The sequence below is a fragment of the Tachysurus fulvidraco genome, chromosome 20, assembly GCF_022655615.1.
Source record: "Tachysurus fulvidraco isolate hzauxx_2018 chromosome 20, HZAU_PFXX_2.0, whole genome shotgun sequence".
Classification (NCBI taxonomy): domain Eukaryota; kingdom Metazoa; phylum Chordata; class Actinopteri; order Siluriformes; family Bagridae; genus Tachysurus; species Tachysurus fulvidraco.
Window position 1 is genome coordinate 17,900,873 of NC_062537.1, and position 17,155 is coordinate 17,918,027.

General features: G+C 38.3%; 1 protein-coding gene across 3 annotated transcripts in view; it reads right to left on the reverse strand.

The window, feature by feature from the left end:
- Positions 1-1,132: 1,132 nt before the first annotated feature.
- The window catches only part of csgalnact1a (chondroitin sulfate N-acetylgalactosaminyltransferase 1a), a 33,315-nt gene continuing 17,292 nt past the window's right edge, over positions 1,133-17,155 (reverse strand). For all 3 annotated transcript variants that reach the window (XM_027175370.2, XM_047805043.1, XM_047805044.1), the window contains 5 exons: positions 13,672-13,773; positions 6,281-6,459; positions 5,742-5,836; positions 5,176-5,257; positions 1,133-4,576 (listed from right to left, as the gene is read on the reverse strand). In XM_027175370.2, the coding sequence (XP_027031171.1) occupies positions 4,287-4,576; positions 5,176-5,257; positions 5,742-5,836; positions 6,281-6,459; positions 13,672-13,773 (748 nt within the window). In that variant the 3' untranslated portion in view covers positions 1,133-4,286. The remainder of the gene's footprint in view (positions 4,577-5,175; positions 5,258-5,741; positions 5,837-6,280; positions 6,460-13,671; positions 13,774-17,155) is intronic.

A 17,155-nucleotide genomic window follows, 5' to 3' on the forward strand; every position in this document is an offset into this window, starting at 1 on the left:
ATAAGTGTTAGGGGCCTTGCTCAGGGGCCCAGCACTGCCACCTTAGTGGACCTGGGATTCAAACCAACGACTTTCTGATCAGTAGTCCAACACCTTAACCACTGAGCTTCCACATCCCGTGATATGTTGGTGAGGGAAGAGTTTAACACTCAAAACCAACAAAGTGACATTTTTTTAAAACAGTACAATACTTCAAATATAATAGAAAATGGTATAAAAAAAACTGTAGATACATAAAAACGTGCACGGGTACATAAAACTGTGCCTATCTCAGGCATCATTGGGCATCAAGGCAGGATACACCCTGGACTGAGTGCCAACCCATCACAGGGCACACACACTCTCATTCACTCACACACTCACACACTACGGACAATTTTCCAGAGATGCCAATCTCTGTACCAATACCATGCATGTCCTTGGACCGGGGGAGAAAACCGGAGTACCCGGAGGAAACCCCCGAGGCACGGGGAGAACATGCAAACTCCACACACACAAGGCGGAGGCGGGAATCGAACCCCCCAACCCTGGAGGTGGGAGGCAAACGTGCTAACAAAAAAACAACATTCTATTTCAATAAAGTTCTAATAATAATAAAAATGAATCCCACGAACTATCTAAAATGAGTAAAAAACAAACACCTTTTGAAAGGGGAAAAAGCCCAAAGATGAGACGAGAGAAGAGCCTTCGACTACCGAGAATAAGAAAGTGACTTTTAATAGAAAATATCAGGAGTCGTACTTAAAATACGGGTTTATTCCGACAGGTGATGCTGATATCGAGCCCTCTCTGCAGAATATGCACTAAAAGGCTGTCAAATGGAAGGAAGGAAGCTTTCAAAGCTGCTTCGGCACATGGAGACCAAGTATCCTGAATTAAAAGACAAGGCTTTAGAGCTTTTTGTTGTTGTTTTTTAACTAGAAGGACAGAAACAAATATTGAAGGTCACCACATCAACAAACATGAGGATGCTAAGACTGATTCCCACGTATTCTAGATTGCTCATTGTATCATTTTATTTTAATAACACAGGTGATATGGTAGCCTAGTGATTAAGGTGTTGGCCTAAAGGTGTTGGCCTAATTGGCCTAGTGAGAGAGAGAGAGACAGAAACAGAGATCTACCGAACAAATAACGACACAGATTTTTATTTATTTTAATTTCATCCCTGTGTCCATAAATCTACTTAAAAAAACCAATAATACAAGCTTGAAAATGCATGTAATTCATTTTATAAAATCAACCCATTCATCTGAATGAGTATTTCTCAGAACAATATGCCAACAAAGTCATTTAATTCATATTTAATTTATTGTTAAAATAATTATAGGAATCTGTTCATATTTCTTCTGTGCAAATGTTTTCCATTTAAAATAAAAACGTTTCAAATACTTCAAGAATAACGTAGAAGATGAATAAATAGAAGTCTCTCATTTTTTATAGGTTAAATATGGGAAGCTAAACACTACATTGCTCCTGATCTAGCCATCAGTTATTGTCTTGGAAACATCCTAAACCTTTTCTTTTCCTTTTCTTTCACACCATTCTTTCATTTCCTGTTTTAAGGGTAAAACATGGTACTTTATCCCCTTCTAAATTAGGGTCTGAGGATGACCAATTAATACTAATAATGTTAAATATGGCTTATTTAATTTAACTTCATTCAGAAAACAATCAAAAAAGAAACAATAAGAATAAAAATAATACAGATTCTAGAGAGACAACATAATCCTTGGCTTAGAACTTCTATCACACATTACATTTATTTATTTTGCAGATGATTTTATCTGAAGTCTGCTCCCAGCACTGAGGTGAGGAGATAAGCATGAAATGTCTTAAGAACAGTCACTTTGTGCTGGGATTTAAACTTATAACCTTCCTTTCTACCTGCATGAAGAGCATCATTCTGGAAAACAAACTTCTACTTCCTGCCACCAAGCGCCAAGGTTGTCGCAAATATGAAGGCCGTTTTGTAAAGCGATATTTTAACAACAACAACAAAAAAAGAACTCAGAAATAAAGTGAAATCCTGTCAGAAAAGTATAAAGAAACAAATCAAAGTCATAGGTCGCTGAACGTCTCGTCCTATCTACTGCTCCAGACCTTAATTATACATTTTCAGTTTTGTTTTTTTCATACGAAACATGAAACAGAATCTCAGGACCAAATGAACATCAGTCCTTCTATAAATGTCCAATTCTAAACTCTTCAGATAGTCTTTTTTTTTTTTTTTTTTTTAATAATTTTCCCGTTTAGAACGGAACAAAACACCAACGTGAATAAATGTAAAATTGACCGTAACCGGAACAACTTGTGATTGTGATTGAAATTACGAGTTGTTCATAAAACTGAACATCGTCTCAGTTATTATCGATCTTCTCGTCGATATAAACATGTACAGTTTATGGGTCAACGTTTAAAAATGCTTCATTTCATATCTTTAGTTCTCCTTTTCTCACCTGCATGAGACAATGGAGAAATACATTTGTGCATATTGATACTGGTAAATACACCGCCTTTAGAAAAAAAACAAACAAACAAAAAAAAAAAACGATTTCTCTTCTGTCTCTAAGCAATAAATCAGAACTAAGAAAACTGTAAAAGCAAAAATGGAAGAAAAATGAAATCCTGATGAAAAGGTTTACTCTTTTTGGCTGAAACCATGTGAGACAGCAAGACTTAACACTTGTACAAGTGTACTGGTGATGTGTTAAATCAATAAATACAAAAAAAAACAATCAGTGAAGTTATAAATCAGTGAAGTTTAGGGATTGATAAATTTGATGTAGAATAATAAATCAGTGATGAGTCTGAACGTGTTATTACCTGTAATATCCTACTGTAAGTGCTTTTTTTTACTTCATTAAATATTCTGCCAGTTTAGAGACATTATACATTCAGTTCTCTGCATAGCAAAGTCAAAATTCTACATTTCCCCTCACTGTGTTTTCAGCATGTGTCAATAATCATTATTCTTAAAAGGTGTGAAACTGGGACTGTCTAAAATATCAGAAAACGACGAAAAACTGGAAAAGTCGGGAAACCACGTACTGTATACATGCTGAACATGTAACGTGTTTCTCATTAATTCCAAAAGCAAATAAAGTAAATTATATATATATATATATATATATATATATATATATATATATATATATATATATATATATATATATATTTAAATCTACATTGCTATTCTAAATACATTCAGTTTCCCCTCTTGAAAGGGACTTGGTAAGTGTTTTCCTACCATAAAGAGTTTCAACTTCTTGTTGAATGCTAATAACCCTAAATTCTAAACAAAACAAACAAAAAATTCAAACCCTCAGAGACCCCTTGAAGAACACACTATAGACAATAGACACAGAAAAAGTGTGTCTATTATCTGGGTATGTGTGTGGTACAAATTATTTTTCAAACCCAGCTCACTAAATTGAAAATAGCTTATCTTATATCATTATGTTTTATTATACTACTATATATGTTGAATTCTCGCTTCTGATTGGTCAGAAGGTGTTGATTAATTGTCTATAACACCAGCTCTGACGGCGGTTCTGTCTGCGGTATGCTATTATAATACGTAATCGTTTCTATGGCAACAAGTTACTTAAACTGATTTTTGTTGGAGATTTACTTTTAATTTAATTTATGGAAGGAGTCTCCAGCGTCAGCGCTTTGTGACGGTCAGAGGTAAAGCGGGAACTTTTCTGACACTGACGATTAAAGCTCGTTTCATTGTAATTATAAATAGATAAAAATATTGAACATGCTTTTAATAAATACCTTATAAACGAGGTGTAAAAAAAAAAACCAATGTCTCATGAAGTTATTATTAGGATGGTGTCTGTGTTTTAGCCTAATAAAAACAAAATAAAATAAAATACTACAAAAACTAAAGCATAAATCATTACGATGTTGAGGAGAGTCGGATTCATCCACGAGTCGTCTTAGGATGACCGTTTAGACACTGCTGAAGGGAATTTTCCTCATGTTTCCACTGTTTCTGTGGCTTTACATTGTAAGATACCATGTGCTAGCTCACGATAACATAATACTCAGTCGTTGGCTGGCTTCTGCTTGTCAGCCATGTTTCCTGTTGCCTAGCAACAGCACTGTTTACCCTTTAACCACTCGACTGGTTGATTGTCGTCTTCCGATGTCAGAACCTTCATGGAAATCAGCTGTTCTTGAATGTAAACAATTCAATTGTCACTTTCAGGTGAACAGAAAGAAGTCAAAAAGTGTGTAATTGTTTGTGTGTGCCTGTAAAAATCACCACGGTCCATTTAGGCATTCTTTGCGATGCTGCGCTGCTTCTGTCTGCGCAGGTGAGCTTCGATCTCGTGTCGGAAAAGCAGCATTCCCAGCTGTCCGTGAGATGCTTCGTTCATAGCTTTGCTCTGCATGCACATCTTGTACTGCTCGGGCAGGAGCTCGTCGGCACAGTGCTTCTCGTGCCACAGATGGAAAAGACTGCGAGAAGGAGCACGGATCACCAGCAGGTTACTGTGCAGATACTTCCTGTAGAGGTGCACATCCTCACCACCCCATCCTTTAATATCCACATCAAATCCACCTGAGTACACAGGACAGAGAATACAGTCAGCATGTGTGTGTGTGTGTGTGTGTGTGTGTGTGTGTGTGTGTGTGTGTGTGTGTGCATAGTGCTGTTTCGGTTGGATGTAAACCAGTTCTTCGTTCTCCACCAGCTGTTTTATGGTCAGAAACGGACGAGCCTGCAGTGACGTGGGAGTCCTTCTAAATCTGCTATGTCCAGATTCACCTCAGTCCGAAATTATGCTTGCATTACATCATATTTTACTGATACCACTATTTATACTATATATATATATATACCACAATATATACCACTATTTTACTCAAGGTTCACTATTTATGCCACTACACTGCAATATTAATAACCCATTAATAGATATAACTGATTCATTTATTTTGTTTACAAAAGAACAGGCAGGTCATGACTAAATGTGAATCGGATATGCATAGGACATTATATGATAAACAAATCGAATACTCTGTAATAACACATTTATTTTTGTCATGAGGTATAAAACCCAGAAAGACTTCTTGGACCTAATTGGATCTCTCAGCAGCAGAGCAGCCCACACACTAAGAAACGAGGCGTAGGTGTCGTGGTCCGTCTCGTATATATACCTATGTTGATGAAGTCGGATCTGTACTGACAGGTCATCCCGAAACCAAAGTCCCGCCAGAAGCCGGTGTCTTTCTTAATCACCTGCACAGGAAACATCACGGCATCAGTGTCTCAACCTCCGGTGTGTCTCAACCTCCGGTGTGTCTCAACATGGTCTAATGCACTTTCATATACTTTCTCTGCAGTCCATATTTATAAACTAATGCGATTTTATAGAGTGAGACTATACAATATAATGTCTTATGAAGACAGACAGACAGACAGACAGGTAGAGAGACAGACAGAATGACAGACAGACAGCTAGCTAGCTAGCTGACAAGACAAGACAGACAGAAGAATATAAACATATAGACAGATCCTTCCTTGTTATATTAGAACATTTTTCGCTTTCTTTCACTACTGGAACAAGTTAAGTTTAACTTGTTTAACTCAAAGTTTCTCTTTAAGCATGTGGATCCTCGGCTGTTAACGTTTTCCACTTTGAGCTTATTCCAGCTATAAGAACACATCCAAAACAATTCTGTAAAAAAATTAGCAGCGTGTTGAATAAACCGAGGTTCATTACCAGCTGTTGCTCCACAGGCGGGATGTGATCGCTACCTCCATAAATCACTGCAGGATTGTACTGGCTGAACAGAATGGGATAAAACACCTTCTTTCCTGAAAGAGACAGACACATAGATTTAAAAAAAAATCTATATTCACTTCTTCTCAGTCATGATCAATATAAACAAGAGCTCCTTCATACTCTCAGGCAGGAGTGGAAGAAAGAGACGGAGAGAACAGTCAGGATAGCAGATCACTTTATGAATTAGAAACATGGTTGTAAAGTCACAGTCTGTAAGTTAAAGCCTCAGCGAAGGATATATCATCTTACAAAACAAAAGATCACGAGTAACATAAGCTAAACCCTCTACAGTGAGAATTATATTATCTTACAAATCAATAACATAATGTTTAAGCTACCTGGTTGCCTGGTTTGATCCTGCTTTTTACCACGATGCTACCGCTACCATGCTTCACTGTAGCTGATGGTGTTCTTAGGGTCATGATCGGTATAAAAACAAACATATTGATTTTCTTTGCTAATCCTCTTGTTCTTACCTGGTTGTGTGTTCAGGCGGCAGCTGTTCAGAAAGTCAGCAGTAAAAACGATGTCGACGTCACAGAAGAACAGCAAAACGTTTCCTCCTTTCCATGCTCGGGCACCCACGTCCAGACCTCGGCCGCGGGAAAACTCCTCGTTCAGGTGGATCATGGTAAAGTTACGGAAATTCAGCTCTCTGAATCAAAAAAATATCAAGCGAGTGAAATAAACATTATATTACCTTAGAGCAGAAGAGAGGCCACATCTCATTTCGTTCATACTGACTGACATAGAAGGGATGGAGAAACAGGAAGTCCATACGTCCCACACTGGGACTGAAATCATCATGAGTGGAACTCAGGCTCTTTTAGATTATATGATATTATATGATATTATATTATTATTAACAAATTCAACCCTGATTATCTGCCTCACAGAGATGTATAAAATATAATATAATAATTTCTATCATCCTGATTTGGTCTCACTCCACAGGAGGAACATGTCGAAGATATGAAAACCAAGTCCAAGTATTGTGAACTCAATATCTTATGTTCACATAAGCACCCGGGTCTGTAGAATTCTTTAGAAACCACAGATTCTCCAAAATGAGCCAATAACAATGTAGACAAGGCAGTAATCAGGGCTGTTAGAATGGAGCCTGGCAGATTTACTGTGTGTGTGTCTGTGTGTGTGTGGGTGTGTGGGTGTGTGTGTGTGTGTGAGAGAGAGAGAGAGAAAGACAGAGAGTGAAGTCTCTGACTAAAGCAGACTGCAAATATTTCCTTTCGCGATACAAGTTTGTTTTCATGAGAAGGGGACTGACTCCCTTTTCCTTTACTTCAGATTGTTCACAATTGTTTCCACTGTACTGAAGTTCTCTCTCTCTCTCTCTCTCTCTCTCTCTCTCTCTCTCTCTCTCTCTCTCACACACACACACACACACACACACACACACACACACACACACACACACACAAAACCCAGAACACTTCAGATTACTCCCATAAATACTTAACGTCATGTCACACACACAGACATAGCCACTGTACCTGTCAGTGACCTACTCTCAATAAAAATGCAACATAAACATTGAACAAAATAACAATGAAGCATTTGTCAAACAATCAAATATTTTAAAGAGACAGTAACACAATATTGTGTCACGGGAAGACATAGTGCCAGAGTAACTTAATACAGATTATATAATAAAATACAATAAAATATGACAAACCACATCCAGTTCTTTAGGGATCTTATTAATGACATCACTGATTTAGAGATGTTTAGAGATGAACAGCAGCCAATATATGGACTAATAAAGTATACTGTGGAAATTAAATGCACTCAGGTGATAATCACCGTAACACATTGTGTCAATTTGCTGAAGATTCAAGGACATCAAGTTTTTTAACTGCACAAAAAAAATCCAACTTTTGATTTTCCCAACAATTCTGACCATGCATTAGGATGTGAAGACTAACACAGGACTTCTCTTTTTATTATCATGTTACACTCCAGTACTGATATCAGTATTTGTAATAGGGAGTGTGGGACAGCGAGAGGAGGTGTGTTAACCCGGCAGGTAATAAATGATTGTTTCCACCCGTGTGTTACTACCAGCCTACCTACTTATGTGTGTGTTTTCTCTTCAGTAGACACCATGAGCCAGAGAGAGAGAGGAGACTCATGCTAAAAAAGAACTGGATAAAAAATAAGATGCGCTTTCACTTAAATCACACACACACACACACACACACACACACACACACACACACACACACACACACACACACACACACACACACACACCTTTCACTTACCTCTTTCACACACAAACACACTTCACTTACCTCTTTCTCACCCACACACACTTACTACTTTTACACACACACACTACACTCCTTTCACTTACTTCACACACACACACACTTACCCCTTTTACACACACACTTACCTCTTTTACACACACCCCACTCCTTTCACTTACCTCTTTCACACACACTTCACTTACCTCTCTCTCTCTCTCACTCACACACACACACACACGCAACACTCCTTTCACTTACTTCACACACACCTTTCACTTACCTCTTTCACAAACACACATACACACTTACCTCTATCACACACACACACGCACACACACATGCACACACACTTCACTAAGTCTCTCATTTCCATCATACTACAGTGAATAAAATACACAGGTTTAAGTCGCACAAATCTAGACTCTAAGTGGTCGATATCAGTTACAGTGCATGAGTTTGTATGGAAGCATTTCTTATACAATCTTCTGTACTGTATTACGCAACAGCTATTTAATCTCCTATACTATGGTATGTTACGATAAATTCAGATTTTATTTGTCACATACACAAACACACACACAGTACGACACGTAGTGAAATACTTTGTATGACTGTCCTAAAAAAAATGCAATGCGATAATAATAAGTCACAGGTGAATAAGTATATATCAAAGAATATATCAAAGTAGATTAGAAAAAACTGAGGTAGTGTAAACAAACATAGAACCGGTCCTAGCTTCCTAATTTTCCCACTTCTTCTGTTCTTCCTCAGAACAGAGGAAGTGTGCACGAGTGAAGACATACGGTATATGGACATATTCTAAATATTAAAGCGAAGGATGTGAATGTAGTGCAAGTGTGTAACGTGGAAATGTCCAGCTGTGGGTGTGGTTGTTGTGGCACTGTAATTAATTGTAGGACGAACAAATATAAACATTTACATTTCAGTATCGGTTAAAGTACAAAGGCAGAGCATGAGTTTAAATTGAAACATTCCTTTACTGTACTGAATTATAATACAGTAATCCCTCACCACTTCGCGGCCAAGTTTCGCTGATTTTTCAAAAATATTCATCGAAAAATAAAAATAAAAACGGTTTCCCAGGATGCCAGACAAAGAGAGAAACCCTCTCAGAGGCTTTGTACATACCCACGGGCACTCAGACAAGGCACATGTTTGGTTCCCGACGCGAGATCTGAGCTGATTGGCTGCGCAAGCCCTTACAATGCCTCCTAAGCACCGTGCCCCTGCGAAAGATTCCTCTAGTGAGCCCAAGAGGAAGAGGAAGATGATGACCATCAGTGAAAAGGTCAAACTTAGGGCCAATCCCACTTTGCGGATTTTCACCTATCGCGAGGGGTTCCGGTCCCCATTAACCGCGATAACGAGGGATCACTGTATAGCTTTATTCAGCTACCTTTGTGCTTTGGTTTTCATCAGTGAACATTTAAAGACTTTGGAAGGGAAGGAATTAGTGTTGAGTCTGTAATGAACTCAGTAATGATGCTGACCTGTCAGTTCCTCAGGAGCTCTTGGTTGCTTAATTCCACTCGACTACAAACTGTTGTAGAAAGGACGTTATTTCCATTGACATTATTTCCTGTCCAGTGTCACCTAAATGAGGATGAGGTTCACTTCTGACTCTGGTTCCTCTCAAGGTTTCTTCCTTATATCATCTCAGGGAGTTTTTTCCTCAGGCTTGCTGTAAAGAGTTTGGATAGCTTCTTGCCAGGCCACCAGAGGGCAGGCTGGCAGGTGTTTCCTTATCGCATACTTTGTTGTGTTTATGTAGGTGGTGCTACCTGTCTCATGTTTCCACCAGTGCACCTGTTCCTTGTGGACTCTAATTAGATGCCCTATATATGGTGGTCTGGTCCGTTGTCATTGTGTTTGTGAGTCATTATCAACGTTAACTGTTATGTTTATTTTGCTGTAAATTTCCAAGTAATGTTATTGCCATGCCATGCAGTGGTTTCATGTTTAAAATAAGTTTGTATTAGTCTTGTGTTTTCTTAAAATAAAAGGTGTTCGCATTGGAATCCCTGCGTTTGGGTCCAAATGCTAGAGCGGACGGCTGACGCTCCGGTCTGCAACGGTTACACTTGGGATAAATTATTACACAACTAATAATTTAATTTTAATTACATTACCATTTTTACTCTGTTTCTGTGCTTTGAGACAACATCAGTTGTTAAAATCACTATACAAATAAACTGAATGAAAAAATATTATTATTATACTACAGTATGTTACACCATAACACACTATCTTATTATACTATGCTATATCTCAACCTTAGAAGGTAATAGTACAAAACTTACGGCGCTCCTGTGTTTGTCCTGACCTTCTGAACACAGTGCAAAGTTGGAGAAAATCTGATTTTTTTTCTTTTTCTTTGCAGTTTTTCTTTTTTTTACAAAAAATTAAATGTTTCATCCTATCACACTCAAGAATAGAACATATTTTATTTAACATAGCATATTATATTTCAGGTTCAGGTGCCAAAACCAGCAGGTAACAGTTTTTACCCCACAGATTCTCCTTACTGAACTCTATAATTCACTAAACCCCCACTGATGGTAATGTATATATTCTATATATATATATAATGTGTATATAATGTATATATATATAGTCTTTATATCTTATATTTCTCTACCACTTTGCACTTAGATGGTTAGATGCATGTTGCATTTCATTGCCTTGTACCCATGTGCAATGACAAACTCTAATCTAATCTCAATAAAATAATATCTAAAATAATATCTTTAATAATAAAATCTAATCTCATATTATCTCCATATTTTATTTGCAACAAGGAGTTTAATTACAATAAAACACACTGGTAGAGCAACACCTTAAACAATAAGGTTTAAGGTGTTGCTCTATCAATCAGAAGACTGATTTTGAATCCCAGGTCCAACAAGTTGCCACTTGTTCGATCGTAATACAATTTAACCTCAGTTGTATTAAATGAGATTAAAATGTAAGTCGCTCCAGAATAGGGCATCTGCTAAATGCTGTAAATGTGATTTAATGTAAAAATCAGGGTTCAAGCTGCCACTGTTCTGCCCCTAAGCAAGGCCCATACCCCCCCCCCCCCTATATATATATATATATATATATATATATATATATATATATATATATATATATATATATATATATATATACGTATATATAATATATATATACGTATATAATATATTACGTATATATATATATATATACGTATATATATATATATATATATATATATATATAGTCTGTATATCTTATATTTCTCTACCACTTTGCACTTGTAAGATGTGTTAGATGTTTATATGTTTATTGCATTTATTGCCTTGTACCCATGTGCAATAACAATAAACTCTAATTTAATCTAATCTCTTATTATCTCCATATTTTCTTTACAAGACCAAACTACACTTATTATCTTCACTATACGCTATAATACTAAACTATCCTGTACAATCCAATATGCTGTACTGTATAGTGTGATAGGAAGAAACTGCACTACAGGAACTGCTCCTGCATTAGTTTACATGTTTATTATTATAATATAGCGTAGGATAGTTTAGCATAAGATTGGACGTCTGAGGTAATGTTATGTTTTGGTTCCTTTAAAAAGAACTAGAGGAAAAGTATACTATTTTGTTGTGCAATAATACTCTGGCTGGATTAGTCGGCATGTGTTCGTGTGTGCCGTCTCTTCTACATCTCAAATGAACACAAATTATTTATGGCTATCGATTCGCAGATGTGTGTTCAGCTCTCTTTAAACCGGAGACCAAAGGTTTTCTCTGAACGGACTGAAGATCACACAGAATACATTATGAAGTCTTCAGAAAGGGGAGGATTTCCCCTGTGTGTGTGTGTGTGTATATGTGTGTGTATCTGCGTGTCTCTGCGTGTGTGTGCGCGTGTGTGCTATAAATTAACCATGGGCAGAATGTGTCTGGTTTTCAGAATGATGTCTGATATGTACGCGTGTGTGTGTGAGTGTGTGTGTGTGTGTGACTGGAGATCACATATTGACTGTCAAACCATCTCTAAGTTCCCACAATGGATTTTACAGCACTTACGATCACCGAACACACACATTAGCTGCCGTGCTATTTCAGAAATTACAGCACTCCAGTCTATTCATCAGAGTGTTTACATGTTTAAAAGTGTCAACAGTGATATTCTAACATTCACAGGACATTTAACTGGGTGTAGAGAAGAGCGCACTGCTAATGCAACACTGAGCACATGTTTACGTTTTTTATAAAATGTGAGCAAAGCTTTGACTGATGAAACACTGCTGTTTAACATGAATCAAGTATAAAGTCATTTTTAATCATTAGTTTACATTCTGCTCCTATGATTAAAGAGCTCCACGAAATAGAACGAAGGTGCTCGGTGGAACTCATAGTCATCAACAGAACCCTTAAACGGCAAAGATCCTAATGAGTGAGGATGAAAACACAGAGGTTTGATGATAAAGAAAAAATAATTAATGACAGGATGGTGTAATGAACTGGAGTTACGGTTAAGCTCCTAAAGTTATTTATTTTCGCTGATAACTACAGTAAACGTGTTTTATTAATTAACCATACATCACACGTTTTACTTATTCTTGCTATAAACAATTATTATAAAATAAACGTCTGTTTGCGTGCATTACTGTTACTATGGAAACGATCACGCATTTTAAAGAATGCATTAATATAGACTTGTGATTTTCCTTGCAGTTGGAACTACTGTCATAAACACTGCTATAGAAACTCAATCAACACCTTCTGCTTTCTACCAAGAAAGACAGACAGACAGACAGAGAGAGAGAGAGAGAGAGAGAGAGAGACGGACAGAGACGAACAGAGACGAACAGAGAGAGAGAGAGACGGACAGAGACGAACAGAGACGAACAGAGAGAGAGAGAGAGAGAGAGAGAGAGACAGAGAGAGAGAGAGAGAGAGAAAGAGACCTGAGAAGCATGAGGAAGATGAGAAGTATGTAGAGTTCATCTGGCACAGGACACCATCATTTTCTTTGAGGTCAAAGATCACAGTGGCACCAGTCTAACTGTGCGAGATCTCCACCCGAAACTCAGCCCTGCAATCATCTACTGTGCACACAAACAGCATCGAGTGTGTGTGTGTGTGTGTGTGTGTGTGTGTGTGTGTGTGTGTGTGTGTGTGTGCCTTGTAGAAAATAAAGAAAAGTTCACTTTCAATAATGACTGTTTCAGCATTGCTTCCTGCCCTGTTTGACAGTGTTCATTAGTCCACACGTGCGCACACACACACACACACACACACACACACACACACACACACACACACACACACACACACACACCACACTCACGCACGCACACACACGCACACGCACGCACACACGCACGCACGCGCACGCACACGAACGCACGCACATGCAAGCAAGCACGCACTCATGCACACACGCACGCACGCACACACACACACGCGCACACGCACGCACGCACGCGCACGTGCACGCACACGCACACACGCACGCACACGAACGCACGCACGCACATGCACGCACGCACACACGCATGCACACACACACGCACGCACAGGCTTGTACTTTACCTGGATGTGTTTTCTAGGATTACTTTGACTTCGTTCATCTGGTCTTGGCCAAAGTAGACAACGGTGAGGTGAACTCTTCCATCTTGCTTTATGCACACCTCCCTAACACACACACACACACACACAAATCAGATTTTAACTGCAAAGACAAGGATTCATGATGATTATCATCTCAAGATGATAATAATAATTATAATATCTCGAGATGTAATAAGGGTTGTTCTGTTATCGTTATGCCAACGTTGTTGTGGTCTGATGCCATGTAACACCAAGCTGAGGTTCTACTGCCACCTGATTATTTTCCCTTAACAGCACATCCTGTGTTAAGTGTTTTATTCCAAACAAAATTCAGGATGTAGCCTAAATTATTCCAATGTATGATAGAGTTGAACATCTATTTGACAGAATTCTAAGAAAAGTCATATTTACAGTTGAACAATGAATTTAAATGGCCTTAAAGAATAAAAGTTGTTACTGTGGGGGTCTCTCTCTCTCTCTCTGTCTCTGTCTCTGTGAAATTCCAGCAGTTAGACACAGACACATTCTGGTAGTCAGATGCCAAATGTTCCAGGTTTGTGCTGACTTTGCGAATTTTTTTTCTCCCTTTTTATCTTTCTACAAATGTAATAAATGGTAAAAACTCACAGCTCGACGCTCACGTTTGAGGGACACATCAAATATCAGCACTGAGGAGAGTAATTTATACTAAAGTGTCTGATCTCAACTTGTCAGATCTCCTTCAATCCTGAACAGAAGCCAGAAGCTACTCTAGGGCCGGTTACGCTCTACTAAACAGGTGAGATTGTAACACCATCCCTCTTCTGCTACGTTCGCACATACAGTGATAAAGCAACCAAAGAGCTTTATTTTTCAACGAGAGCTATAAAATATAAAATGGCATCATGAACCACACCTACGTTCGTGTCTAGATATGTCCGTGTCTAAATCAGCGAAGTGACAAAGTTTATGCAAATATAGAGCGACTACAAACGGATGTGAGGACGGCAGAGAGCACGCGAGTTGTGGCAAAAATCACACACTGCTTTGTGATGTTGTTATACACTGCTAAATTTCAGACAAAAACACCAAATACGTTTCTACATTTCCGCCATTTAGCAGACATCCTTATCCAGAGTGACTTACAATTTATTTCAATTTATACAACTGAGCATTAAGGGCCTTGCTCAGGGGCCGCTTGGTGAACCTGGGATTTGAACCCATGACCCTCCAGTCAGTAGTCCAACACCTTAACCACTAGGCTACCACATACCAAATCTCCCTCCAAAATATTTAATTTTATTGGTAAGTAAAAGTAAACTGATATGGAATGCTAGTTGCTCCGCCCACTGATAAAGGTTATTACTATGGCAACCACTATGGCTTACAACTGAGCAACTGAGGGTTAAGGGCCTTGCTCAGTGGCCCAGCAGTGGCAGCTTGGTGGACCTGGGGTTCAAACCCATGACCTTCCGATCAGTAGCCTAACACCTTATCCACTGAGCTACCACATCCCACTGACTACTTCATGATACAGAGACTGGAGACTTGGAGCGATAAACTTTCTAGATGTGTGAACAGATCATTACTCAGACTGGGTTCCATCATTCCATCATCTGGGCTGATTCATGAATCCTGAAGATAGCGGGGTTACTGCTTTACTGTAGTTACGGAGGCTAAGGTTTATCGGCAGGCATTCAGTGCATTAACAATTATGTCTTAACAAGTACAGTAAGAGATTTATTTATTTTCTCTAGAATTATTTATTTGGGAAAATGCATTTATTTTTATCCTTTAGGAATTTTGCTCAAAGACACAACAATGTCAGCTTGGCAGTGATAGGATTTAATCCTTCTGTTCCCCAAAGCCTTAGCCACAGAGCTCTTACAAACACTACACACCAAAACGACTCTAAAACAAATATTTAAACTACTAAATTAATGTTGTCCTTAAGCACTTAAACCTTTATTCGCTTTATTGTACTGTGTATATTTCCACTTGAAGACAGTTATGCTCCTCGATTTACTAAACAAACAAACAAAGCAGGCTGTGTGCAGAAGTGGGAATAACAAAGTCATCCTGCCATCAAGGTTTTCAACGAGAAAACGTAAACTACACCTTTTGCAAAGTGAAGGTAAAAAATCGTGACGTTTATAATTAGATTGTGGCTCACAGGAAGCTCATCGATGGGTTGAAATACAGCCAACAATTCAATTTATACACAGATGTAGTGTACAACCTTTAAATGGGGAAAAAAATGCATAATTAAAGAGAAAGAAGCACTGCGTCTGAAAGGGTTTTAATGATTCCCGATTACAGTTTCAGATAATGTATAATAAAGCCCTCCTTATCCTGTGTGTACATTTTAGTGACCTACATTCCTTTTCATAATCTCATAAAGCCAATGGCGCCTGAGACAAAACTGCTTTTATCCTACTTATGCTTCTTCCTTATAATGTTGCTGTTAGCCAAAGTCGCTATTAGCCACGAATGCTTTTATCCCAGTTCTGCAAGTCAATTATATGTCAAATGTTAATTTTCCACTGTTGCTATTAGCCTGCTAGCTACATAGCACTTCCTGTAACTAATTTTCTTTATATCACATAGTTGGGATTCCATCTGAGATGTTTTATACGATAAAGCTGATAAAACAGTTCTGCTGAAAATAGAACAATGTCTCATGGTTTGGATTGTGTAATGGAAATCGGTTTAATGGTTTCCATCAGATTCCTGAACATTTCCTTTATGGGTTTTCTTTCATGGGTAACCCCTAAACCTTAAGCCTAAACTTTATACCCTTAACCCTTAAACCTGAAGCCCTAACCTAAATTCTGAAGCCCTAACCTTAAACCCCTACACCTCTAATCCTAACCCTAAACACCTACCCCAACCCTAACTCTTAACCCTATTCCTAAACCCAAACCCCTAAACCTGTAACCCAAAAACCCCCAACCCTAACCCACTAAGCCCTAAACCCCTAACCTTCAACCCTAAAGCCCTAACCCAAACTCTTATACCCTAACTCTAAACCCCTAACCCCTACCCCTAGACCCCAGGCCTATGTATGCTCAAAACATTTTTGCTATTCCTATCATTTACTACATCAATCACACTTCAGTGAACCAATTCTACTATGAAAATGAGATGAATTCATTTACAGTTTACACTCAACACCCAAGTTACTGTACACTCTTACAATTATTCATCACATGATTTATTTACTTTCTAATCTAAGCACCCTCTCCTCTAACCAGCAATGAAGTCCCACTTCCCCCTTTTCACCTCTTTTCATTTCCTCTTTCTCGTCTGACTCTGATAGATACTGTAAGTCAATATTTTACAGCACAGCCAGGACATTTACTGAAAGTTATTGTCATTCTAATGAGAATCTCTTTCGATGGTCTCTTTCCGTAACATGTCATTGCATATCAGAGGTTTTAGACAGCTTCATGCCCTTATATTTTACACATTACATGTCCTGCCGTCA